The sequence below is a fragment of the Hippocampus bargibanti genome, linkage group LG01, assembly GCF_051943395.1.
Source record: "Hippocampus bargibanti isolate YZ-2025 linkage group LG01, ASM5194339v1, whole genome shotgun sequence".
NCBI lineage: Eukaryota > Metazoa > Chordata > Actinopteri > Syngnathiformes > Syngnathidae > Hippocampus > Hippocampus bargibanti.
This window is the reverse complement of record NC_142734.1, coordinates 7,961,363-7,985,594: the sequence shown is the minus strand read 5'-3', so window position 1 is coordinate 7,985,594 and position 24,232 is coordinate 7,961,363. Positions and strand designations below refer to the sequence as shown.

General features: G+C 41.3%; 3 protein-coding genes across 4 annotated transcripts in view; all 3 read left to right on the top strand.

Moving 5' to 3' along the window:
• wnk3 (WNK lysine deficient protein kinase 3) overlaps positions 1–6,234 on the top strand; it is a 56,067-nt gene extending 49,833 nt beyond the window's left edge. Inside the window, exons 24-26 of one of the 2 annotated variants that reach the window (XM_088993532.1) lie at positions 781–944; positions 1,702–2,281; positions 4,838–6,234. In XM_088993532.1, the coding sequence (XP_088849658.1) occupies positions 781–944; positions 1,702–2,274 (737 nt within the window). In that variant the 3' untranslated portion in view covers positions 2,275–2,281; positions 4,838–6,234. Of the gene's footprint in view, positions 1–780; positions 945–1,701 lie in introns of both variants that reach the window. The other variant, XM_088993524.1, reaches the window with a different exon arrangement.
• A 1,278-nt stretch (positions 6,235–7,512) lies between these two features.
• Positions 7,513–20,845, top strand: phf8 (PHD finger protein 8). Its single transcript, XM_088993513.1, has 22 exons — positions 7,513–7,778; positions 8,235–8,477; positions 9,243–9,328; positions 9,566–9,692; positions 10,490–10,650; positions 10,773–10,914; positions 11,887–12,073; positions 12,160–12,322; positions 12,437–12,524; positions 13,514–13,620; positions 13,704–13,795; positions 14,767–14,856; positions 14,982–15,263; positions 15,361–15,443; positions 15,547–15,713; positions 17,016–17,101; positions 17,698–17,819; positions 17,949–18,301; positions 18,475–18,570; positions 18,656–18,765; positions 18,876–19,236; positions 19,320–20,845. The coding sequence occupies exons 2-22, from the start codon at positions 8,380–8,382 to the stop codon at positions 19,406–19,408; spliced, it is 3,090 nt and encodes a 1,029-aa protein (XP_088849639.1). The 5' UTR covers positions 7,513–7,778; positions 8,235–8,379; the 3' UTR covers positions 19,409–20,845.
• A 1,157-nt stretch (positions 20,846–22,002) lies between these two features.
• Positions 22,003–24,232, top strand: part of huwe1 (HECT, UBA and WWE domain containing E3 ubiquitin protein ligase 1) — a 46,332-nt gene continuing 44,102 nt past the window's right edge. The window contains exon 1 of the mRNA XM_088993436.1: positions 22,003–22,022. The gene's annotated coding sequence lies outside the window, so the exon portion shown is untranslated. The remainder of the gene's footprint in view (positions 22,023–24,232) is intronic.

Genomic DNA, 24,232 nt, shown 5'->3' with positions numbered 1-24,232 from the left:
TATATTAAATATTTGGGGGTTGGAATTGTCATGGAGCGGCATGAGTCAGTGCACTTGAGGAAAAGGTTTCTTCAGCTGTCATCTATACTTCTTTGAAGCTGTCAGATGTTTCGCTCTTCATCCAAAGAGCTTCGTCGGCGAACTGAAGTTGTGCTTGTAACCCCAACCTTAGAGCAGGGGGCCGGCACATGGACCTGTCTGTCATGGTCACCACTGTCCATTAGGGATATAGGGCCAGGGTTGCCAGCACAACTTTAGTTAGCTGACGAAGCTCTTTGGATGAGGAGCGAAACATCCTACCCCTTCAAGGATGTACAGATGACTGCTGAAGAAACGTTTCCCTCGATGGATCACTCATGTACGACTGAGAGCCTACACAGACATATCAGTGAATATGACTAGCGTAGAGCATCAAGAACAATTAAGAGTTCAGTATCTCGCTCAAGGACACTTGGACAACCCACAATCTCTGAGTTTGGAGATTCCCGTTTTAGCATGAATCATGCCGCCCACAATGACTTAGCAAGTCATTAAATTCAAATAAAATTCTCGCCCTTCAAAAGGTTTTGCCAAGCAAGCAATACAATCAACGACTCAAGTCGTCTCCAGTCCAAGTCATGCAACATGCGTCCCCGATCTCTGAATATGACTGTGATTTGTGGCCGTAGTTTCAGAAGCTTGTCAAAGCAGTGCTTTTATAGAAAAAAGAGGAAGTCAACTATCTGGGCGCTTAATGACGGAAAGTGATCACTGTGTCTGCATGCTTCATTTTTTGTACAGATCACAGCCCTCCCAGGAAGAGCACCATAAATGATGAATGGCACAAGTTGCTTGACAATTGGACAAAGGAGACAGTGGGCCAGAACACGCCCAAGCCTTCTCTCAATCAGATCAAGCACATTCAGCAGGTGCAAGAGTTGGGAGGCTGGACCCAGCCAAATGAGGTACCACCAACACACACCCACATGCACGCGCTTATAAATGAATACAAGCCATTCGTATTCTGAGACACAAAGACAAAAATGCTCTGTGCTTCTTTCTCATCATGCTCATTAAAACTCCCGGTTACAAAAAGAGGAGGTTTTACAATCTGGCTGCTTCTTCATGATTGTTATGACAAACATTTAAAATTAAATTGGTAGCACTACACTATGGAATGTCATGAGATTTGGATACCGTTGCCAGTAAGCATGTACTGTAAGCATGTAAGTGCTTTGTTCCAGCTTCAGCTGTTGTTAAAGCACTATAAAACACAACATGTATGTATTGTGTTGTCTTTTTGACAGCCGCCCTCATTTCAAGCTCATATAACTCCACATCCATATAATTTAGGAATTAACTCTTTTTTCTGTTGAAAGACGATAGTCTAAGGTTTCTTGCACTGCATTGAATGTTTATGTAGTCCTAAAACTCAATGTTCTGTGGGTCCTGGAATTCGAGTGACAATGACAAAAACCCGGGCACCGGTGTGGACACATTTTTGCATGTCTGGCAGTGAATGAGTTGATGACAACGTGCTTGATGAGATATGCAGCAGATAAGGTTAATTGAATTGCGGCAGCCAAACTCTCGATCGTGAATAAAGTTTGATTACTTGTGCAGGCCTCGATAGATTACACAAAGATGCTTGGTTTGGCTTGGCCCACCAGTATAAAGAGCAAACCGTAGCAACATGACCACAAGATGTCTTTCCCCAAACAGGTGGCTTCACCGAGTTGGTTTCCGTTGGTCCCACTGAACCCACAGGTATCCCTGGCCACTGGCAGCTTGCCCGTGTCAGCCCGTCCCCAGAACATGACAGCGGGGGGCCTTCCCGTCCTAACCGGGACTCCATCACAAGTGCAAACGGCCCAAGTACGAGAAATGCAACCCAGTTTACACCTCCAGCAGCAGATGATCTTCCAGCAGTCCCCGCTGGGCCAGCACGTACATCATCAGCCCCAACCGCAAACCCCCATCCGGCCACAAGCCCCCGTACTGCCGCAGTCTCTAGCGCACACGCCGGCTGTCGTCCAGCTGCCCGGCTCGTCACATCCAACCCAACCGCTGCTGCCTTCCCGCCCCGCCGCCTCTCCGCCGGCCGTCTCCTCACCGCCTGGTGCTACTCCCGCTGCAAACAGCAAAGTTGCCAGTGGGGGGGCATTGGGCACTTCTTCCTCTTCGTCCTCAACTTGCTGCTCCTCCTCCTGTCTGAAAGCTGCTGTACCTTCCAGTGCCAAAAAGAATCACCCTACAGACACCCCTGCCTCCACGCTTCCTCTGGGACAGGAATGAAACCGAGGTTGGTATAATTGTGAAAACAAAGGCACCAGAAAAGCAATAACTAAGTTGCAGCAGGATGTAGCACCGATCCATTTGTAGTATTCGGCTGGATTTACTTTACGGTATTCCTCTGCTATTCGCGGATCATGGGAAGTGAGCCAATGTCGCAAATACCAGGGGAAAAAGGAAGGATCTGGCCCATCCACCCCTTTAAAAGTATTGAAAATTGCCTAAATTAATAGTTTTAAGTAAGGATATACATACATAGGAATGAATACATCCCCTAAACATGTGCGTGTAATTTTCAACTAATTTTACAGACTACACAGGCAGAAAAGGTTAATACACAGTAGGAAACTACTGTAAAACAATGAAATAGGGTTTAAAGGACAACCGACGTCACTTTTTTGTTTTTTAACTGACATCAGAAAAATGTTTTATAGCATCTAAAATACCCAAAACATGCAGTAGGATATTTTTATTCAAATGCAAAAAAAAATGGCTTGTCCATAATCTGCAAAAAATTGAGCTGCGAATTGGGCATTTTCAGAAAGTCCCGCCCCCAGTTCGTGACGTCACGCCAAGACGTCTTGCATTGCTCGAGAATCAAACCAATGGCTTCAGATTCGGAGAATATGCTTTCATGTTACACATCCAGTGATGAATATGATTCAAATAGTTCTGAAGAAGAAAGCATACATGTTTGCAATCGATTAAAACATTTATTCCATGCCATTTTGAGGCAACATTGGGGGGAAATGTCTCATCCAAAATGGCGACGTCCTATGGCCACCTCAGTTTCCACAGGCTGATAAATTCCTTATATGGAGCTTGGGCGCCCTCTTCTGGCGGCTTTTGGGTGCAACACAAGGTTTTTGGGGGAAGAAGCTGTTTAAATGTCTGCTGGATTTGGTGCGCATGGATCGGTAGCGCCTGCCTGAGTGGAGTAGCTGGAAAAGGTGGTGGGCAGGGTGCGGAGGGTCCAGTAGGATTTTCCGCGCCCTAGTTTGGATTCTTGCAGTGTGCAAGTCCTCGAGAGTGGGTAGGGCGGTGCCAATGATTTTTTCCGCCGTCCTAACTGTCCGTTGAAGTCGGATCTTGTCCATTTTTGTGGCGGCCCCGAACCAAACGGTGATGGAAGAACACAGGATGGATTCGATGACAGCCGTGTAGAAATGTTGCAGCACCTCCTGTGGCAGGCCATGCTTCTTTAGCAGCCTCAGGAACTACATTCTCTGTTGGGCCTTTTTTAGGATAGAGTTGGTGTTGACCTCCCACTTCATGTCCTGGGAGACTGTGATTCCCAGGAACTTGAAGGTCTCAACGGTTGACACAAGGCAGTTGGATAGTAAGAGGGGTAGCTGTGGTGATGGATGTTTCCTGAAGTCCACGATCATCTCAACTGTCTTGAGCGTGTTCAGCTCCAGGTTGTGACGGCTGCACCAGAGCTCCAGCTGCTCCACTTGTTGTCAGTACACAGACTCGTCGCCGTCTTTGATGAGACCGATGACCGTGGTGTCGTCTGCGAACTTTATGAATTTGACAGCTGGGTGCGTTGAGGTGCACTCGTTCCTGTAGAGAGAGAAGAGCAATGGAGAGAGGACGCATCCCTGCACGCAACTTGTCCGGAGACGTCGGTTGTCCTTTAAATAATGCTACTTTAGAAAAATAAACTAATCTTAATTGCCAACGACAACCTGTTGAGATTAACTGTGTTTAAACCATAACTGCAAGAATCGGTTGAGACCAACTAAAAACAGCATAATGTGGTTGTTGCTGCCCAGCTTCCATTTTCAAAATCTGACATTGGCACCAATCAGTAAATGAGCACTCGGCCCTGCATTGTAAATCTAGTCTTAGAGATAACTACCCACTGGGGGGTTAACTGCATCGGAGAGTGACGTAATGGAGTGTGAATGTGAAATCTGAGAGCTTTGAGTATGGTCAGTTTGAAGGTGACATTGAATTTACCACCTTAGCTTTGTCATTAGCCAGATGCGTGGATCTCGTTTTTTATGTAAGTCTGTGGCCGAGAATTTGCGCCGCATGCCCGACAAACATTTACTTATCCAAACTTCACCATCGTACCTCCCGAAACTGAGAAAATATATGTTGATGACATGTTTTGTTTCCACTTGTCAATGCTTGCAGTGAAAAGACTATCAATTTTAAAAGTGCAATTAGTCATGATCATGGAAATTGATCAGCGTGTATTGTCATGATTTGTCTGTACGTCATAAAATATTTTTGTAAAAGTGAAGTGATGAAACTTTTCGAACCGTTGGCTTCAAGCACAAATTGCTTCAGTGGACCATAAAACAAAACCAACAAACAAAAATGTTAGCGGCTTCCGGGGTAGCCTTTATTTTCAGTTGTGCAATTTAGACTTAACAAAAGCAACAATGGATTTCTGCTGTGTGGCTCATTAATCCCAGTGCCAAACTCAAATTTGCACAGCAAAAGTATTTGCCAACCGCCCAAAGTATATCAACATGATTCGAGAATAGGAATTTGGGGCGACAGTCAAAGCTCTGATCATAATTCTTTCATTTATTCATTTTACAAACACCTTTAGCCTCACTCGGGTGATGGGGGACGTTGGAGCCTATCCCAGCTCTGTTCAGGCAGTAGGCAGAGGACACCCTGAACCAGTTGCCAACCAATTGCAGATATGAAAAACCATTTGTGCTCACACTCACACCTTGGGACAATTTGGAGTGTTCTATCAGCCTAACACGCATGTTTTTGGAATGTGAGAGGAGACTGGAGTACCAGGAGAAAACCCACGCGGGCCCAGGGAGAACATGCAAACTGCACACAGGGAGGCCGGTGCAGGACTCGAACTTGCGACCTCTTCACTGTGAAGTCAGTGAGCACTCCGAATTGTCCGCTGGACTGGCAATGTGTTTCAGGTCGCTTATTAGCATTGTGAGCCATCACATCTGTTACATTCAATCAACTACTAATACGATGTCAATATACGACATCATCTGGGAATTTTCCTATCAAAACTTCAACTCTCTGCAATTTGACATCTAATGTGATTGCCCCAAGGTACAATCAGCCGCTGGTGACATTCATCGCCTTGGTAAAGCAAAGCCCACAGCAGAAACGTTTCTTTCCACGTTAGCCGTCAAATATCATCAAATATTATGATGATGTGCTTTGGAGTAAAATGCAAACCGTGAAGCAACTGCCAAGTTATTGTGACCTGGCAGCTTGTTTAGATTAGCACATTTTGCCTTTTCCATTTTTTTGTGTGTATGTCGTGTTTCTCCATTGGAATCACATGAAATCATTCATACACTCAAATGAGCATTTTCTGAATGACTCAACCAATTTTCTTATTTTCTTTTTAAATGTTAATTGGCATCGTTGACCGCAAACTGTCATACAATAATCTGAAATTCATGTGCTCAATACACACTGCCAAAGGTTCATGATGAAAGACAACCCAGCCCTTCATGTTATGCACACATCTTCTGTGAAGCAGTATGCAAGCAGATGCATTTCACTGGACTAGTTTAGCAGCATACCTAGCCGTGGAGGATGAAACATATTTGCGGTGTTTCTGAACTTCATTCATAAGATCAAACATTGAGAAGATCAAATAGTTGGTTTACCGTGGGTATTGTTTTAGAATTAACCGGTGATTTTCTGTATCCTTCGCAGTCATGTCTGATACTAACTTGAATACAGCAAGCTTGATTGTCACATTGTATAATGTGGATCTGGCTTTGTATTTCCAAAATCTTACAAAACAAGAAACTAAAATAAAATAAAAAAGGAGGGAGAGAGAAATATTATTTTTGTATTTTTAATGGTGATGTTTCATTAGAATATTGTGATCTTAACAAATGAAACGCTGGTTCTCATATATGTTCCATGGGACTCACCCTATTTTTTTTTTTTTTTTCAAAACATCTTTCTGTCACAAAACGGAAAATATTTGCCTCGTCAAACTTAATTCCTCTCACAATCATCACAACGTTTTACTTTACCTTCTGTTTGGATGCCGTCAAAGTCAAGGCAGTCCCGTTCATGCATGACTGAGAACCAGCGATGAAGAAACACATTTGGGAAATCCTAAAAAGTATCTTGCTAGTGATTTGCCCTTTGTACATTGTAACACAATCAACTTTTGCTTTTATTTATCTTTTGTAACTAATTCAAATAAATGATGTTCAACATCAACATTCAGTTCTGTATGTATTATACATGCACAACTATCCACCATGGTCATCATTACATTATACATTGTAATAAAGGTTATCTTATAAACAAAACAAACATATACAATACCATATGTTTTTATTAGCATTCAAAACATGCTGATCACTCTCAAACGTTATTGGCGTATTCCCAAATTCTTTCACTTTTTTGGACTGCAAAATATGATGAAAACATTTTCAGCATTAAACTAGAAATACATCCAGATATTTTGATATGTTTTACTTTTTGCCACACAAGAAAGAAAGGGGAGACTTTCAATGCGGCGTTTTAAATATAATTCTAGAATGTATATTTTTGAGAAATTGCAACATTTCCTGAAAAACACTGCTTTATATTAATGATATTATAATGACATTCTCGTCGCATCCTGCAGTGTTTCTAATGTCTGGGCGAGGCAAAATTTAGGAACTTTTGTTATTGGGGGAGTTACTTAACATTTACTTTATCCACTTTTTGCTTTTACAAGAGATTAAGAATCTACTAATATTGCGAGTATCACGGTGACATTGGTTTGACTTTGAATACTGTACTCAAACCTAAAAAGAAAAGAGGATTTAAGATAAAGTGTACAGTGTGTGTACGTACATATACTGTTTTTATAAACCAGAGCGATTGGCTTGCAGATGCCATTTATGCTGATTCTTGTGTCTGTGATAAAACCGTTTGAACCATTGTAAGAAAGCATATCATTGAAGTTGTACAAAATAATGGTTTTATCTGTTACACTTGAGTTGGTCACCAGGGGGCGAGAAAGTACAACGGGGGAAACGCCATTTGCGGGACTGTTCATCCGCTACAGTATTTGGTATTAAAAAAAATAAGTAGCTGTTACGATAGCTACCGCTATAATTGCCTCAATACAGTAGTACATAATTATTCTAAACGACACTACACACTGACTAAACTGACTGCTTTAGTTTATTTTTATACGCCTCAGCGAAGAGATTTTGCGTGCTGCAAACTTTATTGTCCGCGCTCATGTTAACAGTGATGAACAACGGTGACGCTGTTGTCTTTGAAAATGGCGTCAATGTATTTGAACTCCGCTGTCATCTATCTGAAGTGCTGTTGCTAGTCGCTTCCAAATTTCCATTTTGAATGCGTCGTGACGTTGTCCTTGGGGCGTTTTATTGTCGCTGGTAGACATATAAAATATGGAGAAGTCATCTCTTAATAATCAAGTCCACTGAATAGTTCGTCCGCAGTTCCACTGATCTGCCGTAGGTTTGTCAACTGTTTCTACGGCGGCCATTGCAAGCTCGGCCTCGCGGACGGCCAGTTCGGTGAGTTGTTCAACAGTACTTTGAGCTATAAGATACCTTGTATAAACTACTCTTCATATTTATTTTGAGTTGCACAATTAAAGCAGGTAGTTATTTGGGCTTCGGAAATGTATTGCAATTTTGCATTGATTTAGCAAACGTTGTGAGATTAGCAACATCGCTAGCTGACATGCCGAGCTAGCATCACAACATCCCGATTCCGAGTGTGTTTACAAGTAACAAACCTTTCATTTTATATTGAAACTATAATAGAAAACAATAATCGACGTTGATCAGTATGAAGTTGCTCGTCTAAAGTTACTTACCCTGTAACTTAATGACAATATGCAATTCTACAACTTAGACTATATTTCACGTTATCGAGACTTTTACGTTCAAGCATAATTGCGGTGTCCACCGATGGCTATTCTTTAATTGAACATAGTTATGGATTTCTTTTCTGTGCATGTATTTCAGCTCTCCTGGTGCACCCAGTCGGATGCGTCTTCACCTGCTCCAACCTTAGTACAGCACACAAATCATCAGAATTACATTGGATAATTGAAACTTTTGAATTAGAGTGGTAGCTTCTCCCGAATAAATATAAACACACACGATCAATATGGCTTCTGTACCAGTGTACTGCTTGTGTCGCCTGCCATATGATGTGACTCGCTTCATGATCGAGTGTGACATTTGTCAAGACTGGTTCCATGGAAGGTCAGTATTTCATCTTTTTTTTTTTAATCCTACTGTTGTGATCGTATTTATTGCATTGGAGTTTGCCGTAAAGCCAGTAATTTGCAGTAATTTGAGTAACAGAACATTCATCATTCTACAACTCATAATCAACTGCCATTATTCCTGACAAAAATATTGTGAAAAACATGGAATGAGCACTTCAAATGCCTCCAAAATGCACTCTCTCTTGAACAAAATGAGCATATTTTAAGCTAGTTTGCTTTTACTTGAGACATTTCTAATTTAGTTGAATTGATTTTCAGAACACCTCTGATTTTTTTCCATACAATCTCATTGGTGCCTACTTTGACTGAAATTTGCCATACATTCAGAGGAGTATATATTGATAAATAATAATGTGACATTTTTCAGCGAATTTGAAACCGTTTTTTTTTTCTTCTTTTTAAAACAAGTTATACTGTATAGGCAATATTACATTCCAAAAATGGCCATTAGTTTCAAAACATTTTTTTACTGATACCACAATCAGATTTTCTAAATTCTGGATTTGTTCTACTCGGGTTGTAGTGACAATTGTAACTCAATTCATCGTTTTTGCGAGCGTATCTTCCTACTCTTGGTGTTTTTGCGACCCCCATTGATGTCTCAAACTGTTACATCCGTGCTTTCTTGCCGCACAATATTCCCTGCTCATCCATTGTTTAGAAATACACATTTTTTAGTACTGGTGTACACAGTGCAAACTGTTTTTTTGTGTGTGTTTTGTTCTTTATCATTTCATAGCTGCGTTGGAGTAGAGGAGGAGAAAGCAACAGAGATAGACCTCTATCACTGCCCCAACTGTCAGCTCACTCATGGACCATCTGTCAGTAAGTCTCATGTTCCTTTTCTGACAAGTGTTAACTACGGCACCTATTTACAGTTGCATGAAAAAGTATGCAAAACCTTTGTGGCTTCCTGGATTTCTGCATAAATTGGTCAGAAAATGTGCTCTGATCTTCATCTAAGTCACAACAGTGGACATCCAGAATCTGCTTGAACTACGACCATACATACCGATGCAAATATATGTCATAATATTCAAGCTTTGTTCTCCATGTTGACAGTGCGTAAACGCCGTGGCGGCAACAAGCAAGCAGATGGAGCTACGACTGTGGTGAGAGATCCAACCCGTTTGGTGAAGACGGGCAGTCCACAATTTGTGAGGGAGCTACGCAGTCGAACGTTTCCCAGGTACAATCTCTATCAATGTACATATTGGAAAAACGTTATTTACCATTAGAGGGTGAAAAAAACTTTCCCGAAAAGAAAAAAAAAAAAAAACAATTGTTTAGATTTTGATTCAACTCAAGTTGAACAGCACATTGCAATCCTTATTATTGTGACACAGTGCAGAAATCCTGAGTTTGATTCTGGGCCCCAGCTTTCCTGTGTGGCGTTTGCACATTCCCCTGTCCCTTTTTGGGGTTTCTTCACACATTTCAAGGTTAATTGATCAATATAGATAGTGGTTCTTAACCTAGGATCTTAACCAAGGGTTCGACAGAGCCTCTGCCATGGGGATAAGACACACCTGACTCAGTGTGTCAATTAGTTATGATATGCCCGCTTGGCCATCACTGGCTGGTTCATTTTGTGCACAATTTAAATACATATTTTATACCTGTCGGAATTGTTTACTTTTTTTCAGTTGTTGATAAATGTTTTTTTATGTCTTGAATTTGAAAAAAAAAATGAAACAAAAGTTTTTTTTCAGTAATGAAGGTTTTGGTACCTCTTACAAGTTGAAGAAGTCTAGTTTGTTGAGTGAGTGAGTGAGTGCAAATGGTTATTTGTCTGAATGCCCTGCCATTGGTTGACAACTAGTTTAGGGTGAATCCCGCTGGCCCGGATTAGCTTCTGCATGCCCGCGATCCTCAGATGATGGATAGATGAACTAGATACATGCTGTTGAAACTGGAAGCTTTGAGCGCCTTTTGATAGAATTTGAAAACATACGGTTTGTAAACAAGCCTTGTTGTTATCCACAGTGCAGATGAAGTCCTGCTGAAGCCGTTGGGGGCCCAACTTACGGTGGAGTTTCTTGAAGAACATTCATTCAGCGTTCCCGTCATGGTTTTGAGGCGAGACGGGCTGGGCATGACACTGCCACCAGCATCGTTCTGTGTCAGCGATGTTGAACACTACATTGGTAATCCACATGGACCACAATCTGGACAGAGTTCATGTCATGCCATATTTGAACCCAAAGTGATTTCTGCATACATCTCAACATGAAGGCAGAACTGATTGCGAAATTGTGCCTGCGTGCAGGTTCGGATAAGGAGATTGACGTGATCGACGTGTCTCGCCAGTGCGACCTGAAGATGCGACTTGGTGACTTTGCTGAGTACTACAACAGCCCCAACAGAGACCGAGTACTAAATGTCATCAGTCTGGAGTTCTCGGAAACCAGGTTCTAGAAATGAACATGAATAATAACATGATTCTTAATGTTTTCTTATTTTTCTAAACTACCATAACTTTCAAACTGCATGAATTGAAGGCTTAACCCCTTCCAGCTCTCGGATGCTTTTCACATTTAGCGTGTGAGATAGTTGATACATTTTGCATTGTTAAGCGCAGTACTTTACCAAATAAGAACGTGTACACCAGAGTACATTTGTCCCTGTGTCAGAGATGTTCGCTCGGACACTGAACAAAGGCTCGAACACAGGAACATTGTCTTTTACTGCCGGCAGGGGGCACATTTTCCATGAAGCCACTTTGTGTATGCTTGTTCGACTGTTGCCAAAACTCCTCAGTCTTCTGACAAGCTATTTATTTAGTTAGAGCAGGGCTGTCAAACTCCGGTCCTCGAGGGCTGATGTCCTACATGTTTTCCAAGTCTCCCTGTTGCAACATACCTGTTGCAACACAGCCTCAGTTGTTTAGCAAAACGTGTCGGACCATGGCCCTCGAGGACCGGAGTTTGACACCCCTGATTTAGAGTATATGCAAATTTAAGTGATACCTTAGTAAAACACAGTCTTCTTGATTTGAATATCACGCCCCTGGATGTCCCATGATATCAGCACCAGCATCCATAAACTAACAGAACAAATACATTTTAATGGGTTGTCTTTCCATGAACTGATAGATTTGTAACCTGGCGAATGAGTTATTCCTGTGAAGGAGTTTACCAAGTCCTAAATTCCGTTGGGCTGAACACCAAGATAACCCAAGTGCGTGTGCTATTTTTTTTGCATAATGTCCAAATGGGCTGGCTCCCTGTCTTAGGCAATGGTCATCCTCATCTACTCTGGGAATGCTTTCCACTTACTTTCGAGCGCTTGACAGTGTACAAATGATTCCACTGATAAATGCGTAAATAGCCGGAGGAAAACGCGTTACATTTTACAGCAATTGTTCTTTTGTTTTACCTCAGACTTTCAAACCTCGTGGAGACTCCAAAGATAGTCAGGAAGCTGTCGTGGGTGGAGAACCTGTGGCCTGAGGAGTCTGTGTTCGAGCGGCCCAATGTGCAGAAATACTGCCTCATGGGGGTGAAAGATAGTTATACAGACTTTCACGTTGACTTTGGAGGCACTTCAGTTTGGTATCATGTTTTACGGGTGAGGACAACAATTCTAAATGAGCATTTTTGATTCCGTTAATTGGTTTTCATTTCAAGACCCTTCCAACTATCCTGTTCTTTCAGGGAGAGAAAATATTCTACCTAATATCCCCCACACCAGCCAACCTAGCACTCTTTGAGCGCTGGAATTCCTCGTCCAATCAGAACGAGATGTTTTTTGGAGACCAGGTTGACATGTGCTACAAGTGCTCTGTCAAACAAGGAAACACTTTGTTCATTCCAACAGGTAAGAGAAAATGACTCTTTCACTTCCATATTGCGTTTTTTATATTTCATTATATTTAATTGACCAGCCATATCCTAGCACTTGTGAACATGACATTGATCACATTTGTTCCAGGATGGATTCATGCTGTGCTGACCCCAGTCGACTGTCTGGCCTTTGGGGGAAACTTTTTGCATAGTCTTAACATTGACATGCAGCTTCGGTTAGTTTCCTCAAACTCTTAATGCCATCAACATGTCCCCTCTAAAAACTAGACAAGAGATGGGAATAAAGGCGCATGCAGTGTCTTAAACTCATGACAAAAAGTTATGGGACACCAGGGCAGACAACTCTGAAAAGTTGCCTGCCCGGCCATAAAGATGCCTGCCCCATTTTTCACAACTTGAAACACAATAAGACGACTAATCGCAAAGAAATAACATTGTATTAAGGATTTTTTTATTAGGGATGTACCTACCACAAATGTTCCTTTGCTTAATTTATCCTAAATATCCCTTGCAGATGATTTTGCTCCAATTGTCGTTTGTCCATACACTGTTCGTCATGTTGGACAATGCAATGTTTGCATTGCGTCGTCTGCTACAAGCCACGTGAACTCCTTTCCCCACGATGCTTTTAATCGTGATACATTGATTTCTAAGCGCCTTTCAAAATTCTCAAGAACACTTTACAGTCACGGGATAATGTACGTTTACGTTTTGTAGCGTCATAAATGTTGTTAGCTTCTTTTGAATCTTTCTTCTTAACATGCAAATGCCTGACCTTATAACGCTCGGGACGAAGCTTGCACGAAGCAAGCTTCTGATTGGCTGCCAGACTGAGTATGCAAATTGACAAACGAACCGAAATTCCAAAATTTCCAAACCGAACGAAGATTTCGAAATCGGAATAATTTATTCAGATTTTGAAATCTTCGTTCAAACATTTGCTTTATTGAATAAAGCAAACGTTTGATTTGAAAAAAAAAAAAAAAAAAAAAAAATTCTTGAAGAAGTTGTTGGCCACCCGGGCGGAGACATTTTGTAAGTTGTACGCCCGACGTAAAAGTTGCACGCCCCGGGTGTCCGGGCATGCGTTATTTCAGACACTGGGCGCATGTTGAAAAATTTATTATTATTATTATTATTATTATTATTATTATTATACGGGTCATCATGTAATAACTACATATTTCTCTGCTTGTGTTTTAAGGGCATATGAATTAGAGAAGCGGTTGAGCACAGCCGATTTATTTAAGTTTCCCAACTTTGAGACAGTGTGCTGGTATGTTGGGAAACACCTTCTTGATACCTTCAGAGGTAATATAGAAATGTGCACCCCTCACTTATTTAGTTTTTTTCATGGTGTTTATTTTTGTAACATACATTGTTATATCTGGAAGGTTTGAGAGAAAACCGCAGGCATCCTGCCACTTACCTTGTTCATGGAGCAAAAGCCCTAAATAATGCCTTCCGGACTTGGACCAGGAAAGAGGTAACTAACGTGACTCTTAGGCTGGATTGATGACGAAGGATGAAGTAGTGATATAATGATATCCAAACATCACACTATGAACCTCACAATACTATATTGTCACAATATTGTGGGGAAGGCTGACTACTGTGGGGAATAGTAAAAAAAATCTCACCCTGAAAAAAAAGTGTTCATTTGTACATACCAGTGACAAATCAGCTTGGTAACAATAAGGTATTACTATTGGCTCATTGGTACAACATATCATTGTCGATGTAGTTCCCAATGCTGTGATCATCTCAATCGGGCCAAAAGTGATTTGTGGGAATGATTAATGCTGCAGATGCCAATTTAAAACATAGTTTTGACCAGGTGACTAATCAGACCAGGTTTTCACTTTTAACCTGTGGGTGTGGGAGTGTGTTTGCAGAGCATAAAATATAAATAAAGTTTACATGAGAAATTGTGAGTAAATGTCTCATTAATAGGAATCCTAACCGAGGCTGCCACTTGTGCCTGGCACCATTTTGGTAAATGACCTAAAAACCCTGAATACATTATCACATTATCTTGGTAATCCACATATGCGGTGAATCACGTCAATTTTGAGGAGATCTCAAAAGTGCTACATTCCCCTTCATCTGGCAATTAGCATGTTTCTTTAAAGCAAGTGGTCAAAACATACCTAATTAAAATTAAACTGCACTTGTAAACCTCACCGTGTGGTGCTGGAACTGCACACATGTAAAACAACCTGCCACATTCAATGTACGTTCTGCTTTTACATGAAAACGATGATATTGTCGCAATTTTAATCATGCGATATTGGCCTTGTATACATCTCTATAGTGAAGTGCTTTGTTTCGATTTAGGACCTTTTCATTGGTTTTGTTTTTTCATGTGACCCCTGAAGAGTGTCATTGTGCACATTATATTACACATGGAGCAATCTGCTATCGGAGTTGATTTACTCTGCTGTATCCTACACACAGGCGCTGGGGGATCATGAAGTGGAAATTCCAGAAACCATCAATACGCAGACACTGGTCAAGGACTTGGCTAAAGAAATCCGTCTGGTTGAGGTAACATGCATCATTTTATGGTGTGGGATGAGCAACTGATTTTTTTTCTTTTTGGGTTGGAAGGCTCTCGCTTTCAGCTGTATTTAGAGTATAGAGACCACATTTGCCTTCTGTTCTCTTCATAGGACATTTTTCAACAAAATATTGGCCGCACTGGGCCACAATTTCCTGGCTCGCCGCTATCAAAAGCCCCCTTGACCTCCTCTCAGAACTCAGGCCGGCCTCCTGGAAAGAAGAAAGGTTTTAAACCCAAGGATATGATTGCAGGTCTCGGGCCACCGGGACCCAAAAAAAAGAACCAAAAGGGTCTCCTGAAGACAGAAGCAGGAGAGTTGGATCTACTTGAGATCCACACCAAGCATACACTGAAAAAAATCCAACCTGGCAAGTCCAGAGGCAAGAACAAGGTACACACTTCTGACATTTTGTCGTGGTTCATTTTAAAAGTTTCAAAGTGGAAGCATTATTTTGCTTTTTTTTACTGCAAACCTTCCTTCTTTTCAGTTGGAGTTGCCTATCGAGGGATTTGAAGGAAAGTTAAACAAAAGCAAGTTGAAACTTGTGCTGACCAATGGGAAAATTAAAGGGTAAACTTTTTAAATTTCTTGCTATGTTGATAATCTCCTGTTCCCACTAAAGGCTAAGGTTCCAACTATGTTTTTTTTCTCCCACCCTTCCTTCCAACTGCAGCAAGAAAGCGGGTAGCAATGGTGCAGGGGCGGCTGCCAACTACCGGCACCTTGCAATGGAGGGTTCCAGTCTCTCTGACCTCGAATCGGAGGACGAGCTTCAAATAGATGAGACCCCGCCTCCGCGGCGCAAACTTACTGGATCAAGCAAGAAGAAGAAATTCAGCGGTGAGATGGAAAAACACTACAACTTGTACACCATGGTGAAAATGAAGAGATCCATGCCTCGAAAAAAAAGTTTTCTTTAACAGTTTTGTTAGTCAATGTTTTGATTTGAGAAGCAATATTCTGAAAGGCGCTTATAAATGAAATGTATTATTATTATTTTGAGGAACACATTTTCACAAGTTCATCTCAGACACCTGAAGCAACGGTTTTTATTAAACAAGCAAACTAGTATCATGACTAAATATTTCTTTTAATATACCCTACTTTCCTTACGAACATTCGAGTTACAAACAACGGTACATACGAATATTTTTTGTAGTAACATGTAGTATTTTATTAACTGTTTATTTTTCAGTGCAAACCAATACAGGTTACTTATACACGCCTTAAACATATTTATATAAACCTCAAACATACGTATATAAACCTTAAACATAATTATATAAACCTTAAACATACTTATATAAGCCTTAAACATAATTTCCATACAAAATATAGTATTGAAGCAACTTACGAACAAATTCACCTTGCGAACCACTGTTTGGAACGTATCTCGTTGGGGAGTGTCTGTATAAGGCGCACCTAAAAGCCTTTATTTTCTTCGAAAGATTACTATATACACACGCACTTATCAAGTTTCAGACCTATCTAGTGTATAAAGCACTTTAATTAAATTGCCTTCCAGTTTAGTCTTCAAACTTATATGCTTGCTACTTTAGTGCCGTTAGAGCCAGACATGTCCCAATCGTCCAAGCATTTAATTCTGGTGTTTTATGATGTAACTTGTATGTTAGTTTCACGAATAGCATTGCTTCTCCGTCTTTCCTCATCCTACTATCTTTTTTCCTGTATATGATAGCTGTCCATGTTAAGCGCTTTGTTACAGCTTCAGCTGTTGTTAAAGCACTCCATAAATCAATATGAATTGTATTGTATCGCATAGGCACGATACTTGTCAAAAGCGTAGCTTATTCGCCACCACGGACTCAATGAGAAACCAGTCAAAGCTCGTAACTAACTCACTGGTGTGGCATAAGCATGAACGAGCTTACCTCCATGTCAATTACCCAGGCGTAGGTGACCTGATTCCAGCTCAGTCAAGCATTTTGGAACATTTTTCGGTCATTCGATTCATAGAAAAAAATAGATTCTCACTTTTGCATGTTTCTTGTGTTTGGGTAATGCCCATAATACACATTTTGACTCACAAACCATTACTCAAAACAGTTTGTTTCAGGCCGTGTGATCATCGTGCCTAATGCAATTTAATATGTGACATGATGTGGTAAAATATGCCTTCAGGTCTTCCAAGAAAGCTGCCCAGGGCCAAGCCTTGCTCCGACCCAAATCGTATCCGGGAGCCAGGAGAGGTAGACTTTGATATTGAGGTAAGATCAGTCTTGGTGTAAACTTCGATAGACTGAATCAGACACTTCACTTGTGACCTGCTGAATTTCAGCCAGACTATTTTAATCACAAAGGGTGCACGTAAGCAGCGTGCAGGTATGCTTGTATACTGAAAATAATCATGAATGGACAAGATTCAACGGAGTCAGTGCATGTTTGCGCATTGGATCTCGCCGTGGCGACCCCTTGAAGGCAAAAGCTGAAAGATAAGTAGATCTCGCGTAGCGTGACTGCAGTCAGACCAGTCACAGTTTGAGTCGAGTCAGACACCATGATTGCTTCTGAGGGACAGTTTCAAAATAAAAGCCTTGTAAGGCATTAATGTTGAAGTAAAGTATTACTTGTTTTGCTTTTATGTTAAAGTTGACTTATCTGTTTGCTGCTGTCATGCATTCTAGCCATCGCAGTGGCATTGCATAATGAGCGATTGTGTATTTTTGACTACTGTGCCCGTTTTGGGACCATTACTCACTTTCATTAAATTTAGCCCCATTTACCCCCACCCGTTTATCAAGCATAATCTCTGAGATGAAAATTTAGAATTTGTAAAGTGTCACGTTTGTGCACTTGGCCTCAGGAGGATTATACCACAGATGAAGAGGCACTGGCTGCTCATGGTGTGAAGGGTGGTGCAGGAGGCATCCTGGACTTACTGAAAGCCAGCAAGCAGGTGGCAGGCTTGGACCCCTCTGCACTCAGGTTGGAACACTTGAGTAAAATATCTTCATTTTAAGGTCAACATTTCTAATCATGATAAGAAATTATTTTGCATATGTGCCCCATCACCTTCTCTTTGAGGTGATTTCCTCAACTTTTTTTCTCCTCCAGTGAGGAAGCTCCGGCCTCTCCCAGTACTCGCGATGCCATCCAGGGTATGCTGTCCATGGCGAACCCACCTTCTTCGTCTTCGTCATCCTCTTCTTCCTCCTCTTCTTCCTCCTCCTCCTCCTCATCCCCCTTGTCTATCTCTGGAGGACTGACTGAGGGATTGGGAATAGTAAAGGGGAAAGGTGGCCGAGCCGTGTGGGTGACTGGGGGTGTAAAAAAGACCTCTGAGAAAAAAGCAGTCGTCCAAAGGCCTGGAAAACGGCCCATTAAGCGTCCAACACGCCATCTTAGCGAAGATGAAAGTCCAGATGAACAGGAGACACTTGGAACCTGTTTTAAAGATTCTGAATATGGTGAGCAACCTCCAACAGACAACCAGTCTCCCCCCCTGGTTCATCACGAAAGTAAAACTATAGATAAAAATAATAATAATTTTAAAATCTATAATTTTATTTCAGTAGATTTTCACTTATCGTTGGTGGGTATGTAACACTAAATTTCTATTTTCATTGGTGTTTCTTCTAAGTGTATCCGTCGTTAGAGTCTGATGAAGAGGACCATGCAAACAAGGCCAAGATGAAGCGCAAAAAAAACTGGGATGACACACCTTGGAGCCCTAAAGGCAAGAGCTGAGTTGACCTCAAGTTTTCATTTGAAATGTTGATCCTTGAGTGTCTGCTCATTTATGTCTTGCATTTACTCGTCAGCTCGAGTGATGCCTACGCTTCCAAAACAGGACCGACCAGCCCGTGACGGCGCTCGAGTGGCCTCGGTGGAAACGGGCCTGGCAGCAGCCGCAGCCAAACTAGCGCAGCAGGTGAGCATAGAAGCAATGACAAAATCACAATGAAAGTTGTTGAGCTGGAACATATTTGAATTTTATTCAAGCACAAGAACACTTTTCTGCCTTTTTTATCTTTCAATCAGGAGCAGCAAAAGCCTGCTAAAAGGAAGTACACTAAAAAGGTGCGTCCACCTGTTCCTGTTGCGAGCCCTCCTCCAGTTCATGCAGATCAGGGTCCGCCCTCGCCAGCGCAACTTCCAGAGTCGGCCCCAGACTTCAGCCCACACAGGAGGATGGATTACTATTCGGCCAGTTTACTGGACCATGAATACACAGCAGGGCCAGGACCTTTCGGGCCTGGTGGTCCTCGAGGGGGTGGTGCCATGGCACCCGGCGTATTTCTTACTTCACGCCGACCATCCTTGTCTCCGCAAAACAGCAGCTCACTCTCTGGTGCGTCGCCGTCAGGGCTAGCCAGTCAAGGCACGGCGAGCGTCGGTCAAGGTAAGTTCTAAGAGAGAAGTGACACAATCCTTGTCTTTGTCCCTCTTCTCATATATCTCGCATGTGTTTTCTTTGGTATTCAGGGAAACGGCCAAAGAAAGGACTTGCAACAGCAAAACAGAGACTTGGGAAAATTTTGAAGATTCACCGCAATGGCAAACTGCTTTTGTGATGGAATCTGCAACTGCCGCTTAATACCTGAGTAGGGATACTTTTTTGTTTGTGTGCAAATTATTATTGAAGTAATAATAGTAATAATAGTAATCTATCTTTTATACTTCAGTTGTTTACTGATGTTTCCATGTGTTTGACCATGTTTTTGCTAACATTTGCTTAGCTACTTAGCAGCTTTATTTGGCACTCCACTACTGACTGTGCAGAACGGTGTCACAAGCACACCTTTCACTTCCTGTTCTCAAGGCCACATAGTGGGGACTACCTCTACTAATCGGCTTTTCCAATCACGTTTTTTAAAGGGAAAGGAAAGTATACCTCTTTTTCAGTTCAAATCTATTTCCAATGCAGATGCAATGTTGGGTGTGATTTTTTTTTTTTTTTTAACATCAAGTCAACCTTTTTTTTTAAATCAAACTTTTGAAGACATCAGTCTCCACAATTTTGCTAAGACATTCAATGAAAAATCACTGTTGCTTGTTAAACATTTCAATTACAGTATACTGTTAGATTGTTCTTCAAATGAATTGAGGAGAAGCAAGAATTGATCTTGTACACTTATATTTATTATATTTTAATTTATTTCAAAAAGGCACTGTTTTGTCAACTTTAGCCTATTTGCTCATGATACTCTTTCCACACGACTGTCATTCTTCTTGGTCCCTGTTGTGTTTTGCAAACGCAGTCCAAATATAGACAACATTTTGTTGGCAATCTTTTCATACTCTGACATTTGTTTTAGTTGTACATATGTAATATTTGTGATGTGTGTGTATATAGCCAGATTGCAAGAGCAAAGGAAAAAAAGATGATATGCAGTGGATATAATGTTTTTCTTAAAAAAAAGAAAAGAAGAAAAAGATATGAAAGGATCAAAACTTGAACTTTTAGTTCATGATTTCTGGGTAAACATGTAGCAAAATATATCTTGCTTACTGGACCCCCAAAATAAAAAGGACAAATAATAAATTCCAAACGATTATGCCCCGTAGAGGCCATGAAACACTTGATTTGGTCACTATCTGGCCTGGCCACTGTAATACCTGCTAGGTTTTGGCATTCATTCCACAGAATGTTCAAGAAATAGAATGTCTGATGTACCAAGTGAGAACGTGAATGATCAACTTGTGTGTGTGTATGTTGTAATTTTGTTTTTATAGTGCAGATGAACTTTTCTTATCAGTGTACATGACACATTGTTGTATTTTTTTAAATAGCTGTTTTTATATTTGTATGCAGTAATTGTCATGTTTCGTCATGTCTTGGCTGTATAACATTTGAAGTGCACCAGGGAAGTGAGTTTATTTTGTTTTCTCCTGCTTTAGTTGATTATTAATCATCATAGAAGTTCACTTTTGTGTTTTTGTGTACCGTTTTAAACATGCCTTATTTACGACATGGACAAGAAATTATAACTAGATTTTGTTTTTCCAAATATGAAGTAATTGATTTTGTGTGTGAACGCCGCGTGCTTCGCAGAGAGGGTGTGTGTGTAAATAATTTCAGTTGTACTCAGGATTGCATAGACTGGCAGAATTTAATTTCCTTGCCCCATTTCGGAACAAATGAATAATAAAACGAACCTTAGTCACTGAGAAGAGAATGAGAGACAATGGTCAAACTGTTAAGCTTTGAAAAGGATAGATCCAATGTATTCAGATGTTCCAACATGATTTTGTTCCAAAACAGCCACGTCACCATGTCATTGGCAGCAGCAGAATCATGTGAAGCTTCTGGTTGAAAATGGTCGGTATCAGTCTTCTGACTTCAATATTATTGACCCCATCTGGGGAGATCTCAGGTGTTCAGTTCATGAGTCGACCCAACAATTGAAGAATAAAGCTGCGAGTGGTGTTAAAGTGGGGCGTAATAACCGCTATGAAAAAGTTGTCTCTGTCAACAATTGATCAGGTTCATTTGGAGGATTGCCACCTTTCAGATCTGAGAATAAGGGACACTTCACAGTGTCACTGCAAAACCACGCGGGTAAAATAAAATTAAGGACAACCTTGAAGTTAACAGAATCACGTATTTTTTTTAATGAAGAAAAAAACGCGCTTTGATTTCTTCTTTCATTCATCTTCCCAACCACTTATTCTTTACTCGGGTCGCAGAGGGCGCTGTTGCCTATCCCAGCTGTTTTCGGGTATGCGGCGGTACACCCTGAATCGGTAGCCACCAATAACGGCACACCCACACCTCAGATTGATTTGGAGTGTTCAATCAGCCAGCCAAGTATGTTTTTGGAATGTGTGAGGAAACCGGAGGACCCGGAGAAAACCCCCGCTGGCCTGAGGAGAGCATGCAAACTCCAAACAGGGAGACCCCACTCTGAAAAAGTAAACCATTTGCAGACCTGTAATGCGAAAGACGCGTTACTACATTCATTCTTTGCATGTTAATGCACACCCGCACTGTCCAAAGTGGATGAAGTGTGCGGTACGGGTGATTTCAAATTGATATCGTTTGACTTTTTTTTAACATGGGCGTGCCGACTGCTGCTGTCCCCGCCCCGCCTGGTCTACGCGACCGATGGCAATTCTCGCGAGATCTCGTCTTGCCCTCCCACTTGTTAGTTCAAGATGGAGAAGTGAGAGTAACACGCATTCGAGGTAAGCACAAGTACTTCTTTCGACCACTGTCTGCGTGGGTTTCTCCGGCCGCTGCTGACAGAGTTTCCCCCCTAAATAGTTGTGCTCACAAATGCCCTGGTCTTTTCGTCCCATAGGCCAACTGGGCGTTGTAAGGGCTGGTACAGAGTGACTGTAGCCCCCAAAGCGCAATTTTTAATGTAGCCACGATCCAATGATAGAGCATTGTGGCGAGCTCTTGTTGCTAGCTTAGCAACAAGCTACTTGCAAATACATTAATAGGCTACAAGCGGCGGGCTAGCCTACCATCCGCTGATAGTCTTCACTTGTCTCTATCTGTCATGGCTACGAAATCGTTTCTTCTGCTCAGTTATCGCTAGCTCTTCTCAAGCGTACATATGACCAATGGGTGAGGTTAAAAAGTGTTCAGACGTCAATCCGAGTGCTCGTTTGATTATGTTATTTGCGAACGTTAGCGGTTAACCCCAAATCTTAACTGATGCCGGGGTGACAGGCATAATTTTAAACTGTAACACACCGTATATACGACGAATGCGTTTTATATTGCCACCGATATGGTTAAAAATCCGCCGGCTTCGTATTTGAACAAGTTCTTGCAACCAGGAAACGTTATTGTGTTTAACTGTTTGCTGAACCGAAGAAACAATGCTACATTCGTGTTACCTGTGTTGTTACAACGCGTGTGCTTTTATCATAGCTGCTGAACACCGTGTATTTTATACATACTCTTAATATAAAACTTGAATGTGGCTGATTGTTAGAAGAGTGGCATTCTGTGCAAATAGGTCACACAATTAAGAACGGCTCGCCTCGTGTGATGAACTTGATGCACGTGTATTGGAATTATTTTAATGGGTCACCATTTGTCTTCTTGTGCCGGTCCCAAGCCCGGATAAATACCGAGGGTTGCGTCAGGAAGGGCATCCGGCGTAAAAGCTTGGCCAAAACAAACATGCAGATCAAACCTCTGAAGATGGAGGACACTGATTCACTGTGGCGACCCCTTGAAGGGAAAAGCCGAAAGGAAAAGAAGACCTTTGTCATTTTCTCCGTTTGTTTTTAATGTGTATGTGCAAGTGATGCCCCTGACAGGAATGCTTCAAATGCTGTCTTAAAGGACAACCGACACCATTTTTTGTTTCCTAACTGACGTCAGAAAAACGTTTTATAGCATCTAAAATATCCAAAACACGCAGTATGATATTTTTACTCAAATGCAAAACACCAATAAAAATGTGTCTAAAAACTACTTCAATTTGAAACCGGAAGTGGCCAGTTTCAGAAAGTACCGCCTCCTTGTTCGTGGTGTCACGCCAAGACGTCTTGCCTTGCTCGAGAATCAAAACCATGGCTTCAGATTCGGAGAAGATGCTTTCTTGTTACTCATCCAGTTATGAATATGATTCAAATAGTTCTGTAGAGGAAACATGTTGGCAATTGATTACACAATTTGTTCCGTGACATTTTGAGGTATCTGGGGGGGAAATGTAGCACCCAAAAAAGGCAGAAGATGGCGACAAAGCTCAGTGGAATTGGGCTGATTTTTTTTCCTTGGAATTTTTGTCAGCAAATATCAAATAGTTGCTCTGTGCAACACACGACGATTCACCATCGCATTATTTATGTGTTTTCCTTCTAATTTCGCCATCAACACGGATTAACCCGAAGTTTTCAGACCAAACAAAGTACCGCAAAATGCATTGACGTGATGAAAGGACTGCTACAGTGTGTCCTTTCTCGGTCAGGGGCGTTCCTTCCGTGACGTGACGTCAGGACTCGTCACCAACTCAAAAACAAGACTTCCAGAATATTCAGCGCGAGTCGGTTGTCCTTTAAACGTGCGTTTGTTCTGCAATAAAACAGTTGCCTTTTGTCTCAGCCACCACCAAACACAAATATCACAAAAAGTTGTTTAACTGTAGGGCCGCACATTGGAAAGAAAATATGCCGTATTTGTGATGAATATGATATATTTTTGTGATATCTATGATGTACATAAAGACATTCACTGAAATTTATTTACTACCCATTCTTTATCATGCACTAAAATAAGATACCTGAATATGTTCTTAGCTAGTTGTTGTGTCCCTCGATACTGTTTACGTCATATAAAAAAATCCAAATGAAACTAATTCATTGGCAATGTTTGTGTTAATGACATGTTTTTTATATAGAGTATTGTGTATCATTATTCACAGTTAGAAAAAAGC

Excerpts from the sequence above, each read along its gene's own strand:
- phf8 (XM_088993513.1), top strand. The coding sequence starts at position 8,380 with ATGGCTTCTGTACCAGTGTACTGCTTGTGTCGCCTGCCATATGATGTG. Across the intron at positions 15,264-15,360 it reads AGTCCAGAGGCAAGAACAAG|TTGGAGTTGCCTATCGAGGG; the intron begins GTACACACTTCT and ends CCTTCTTTTCAG. Across the intron at positions 18,302-18,474 it reads TTTTAAAGATTCTGAATATG|TGTATCCGTCGTTAGAGTCT; the intron begins GTGAGCAACCTC and ends GTTTCTTCTAAG.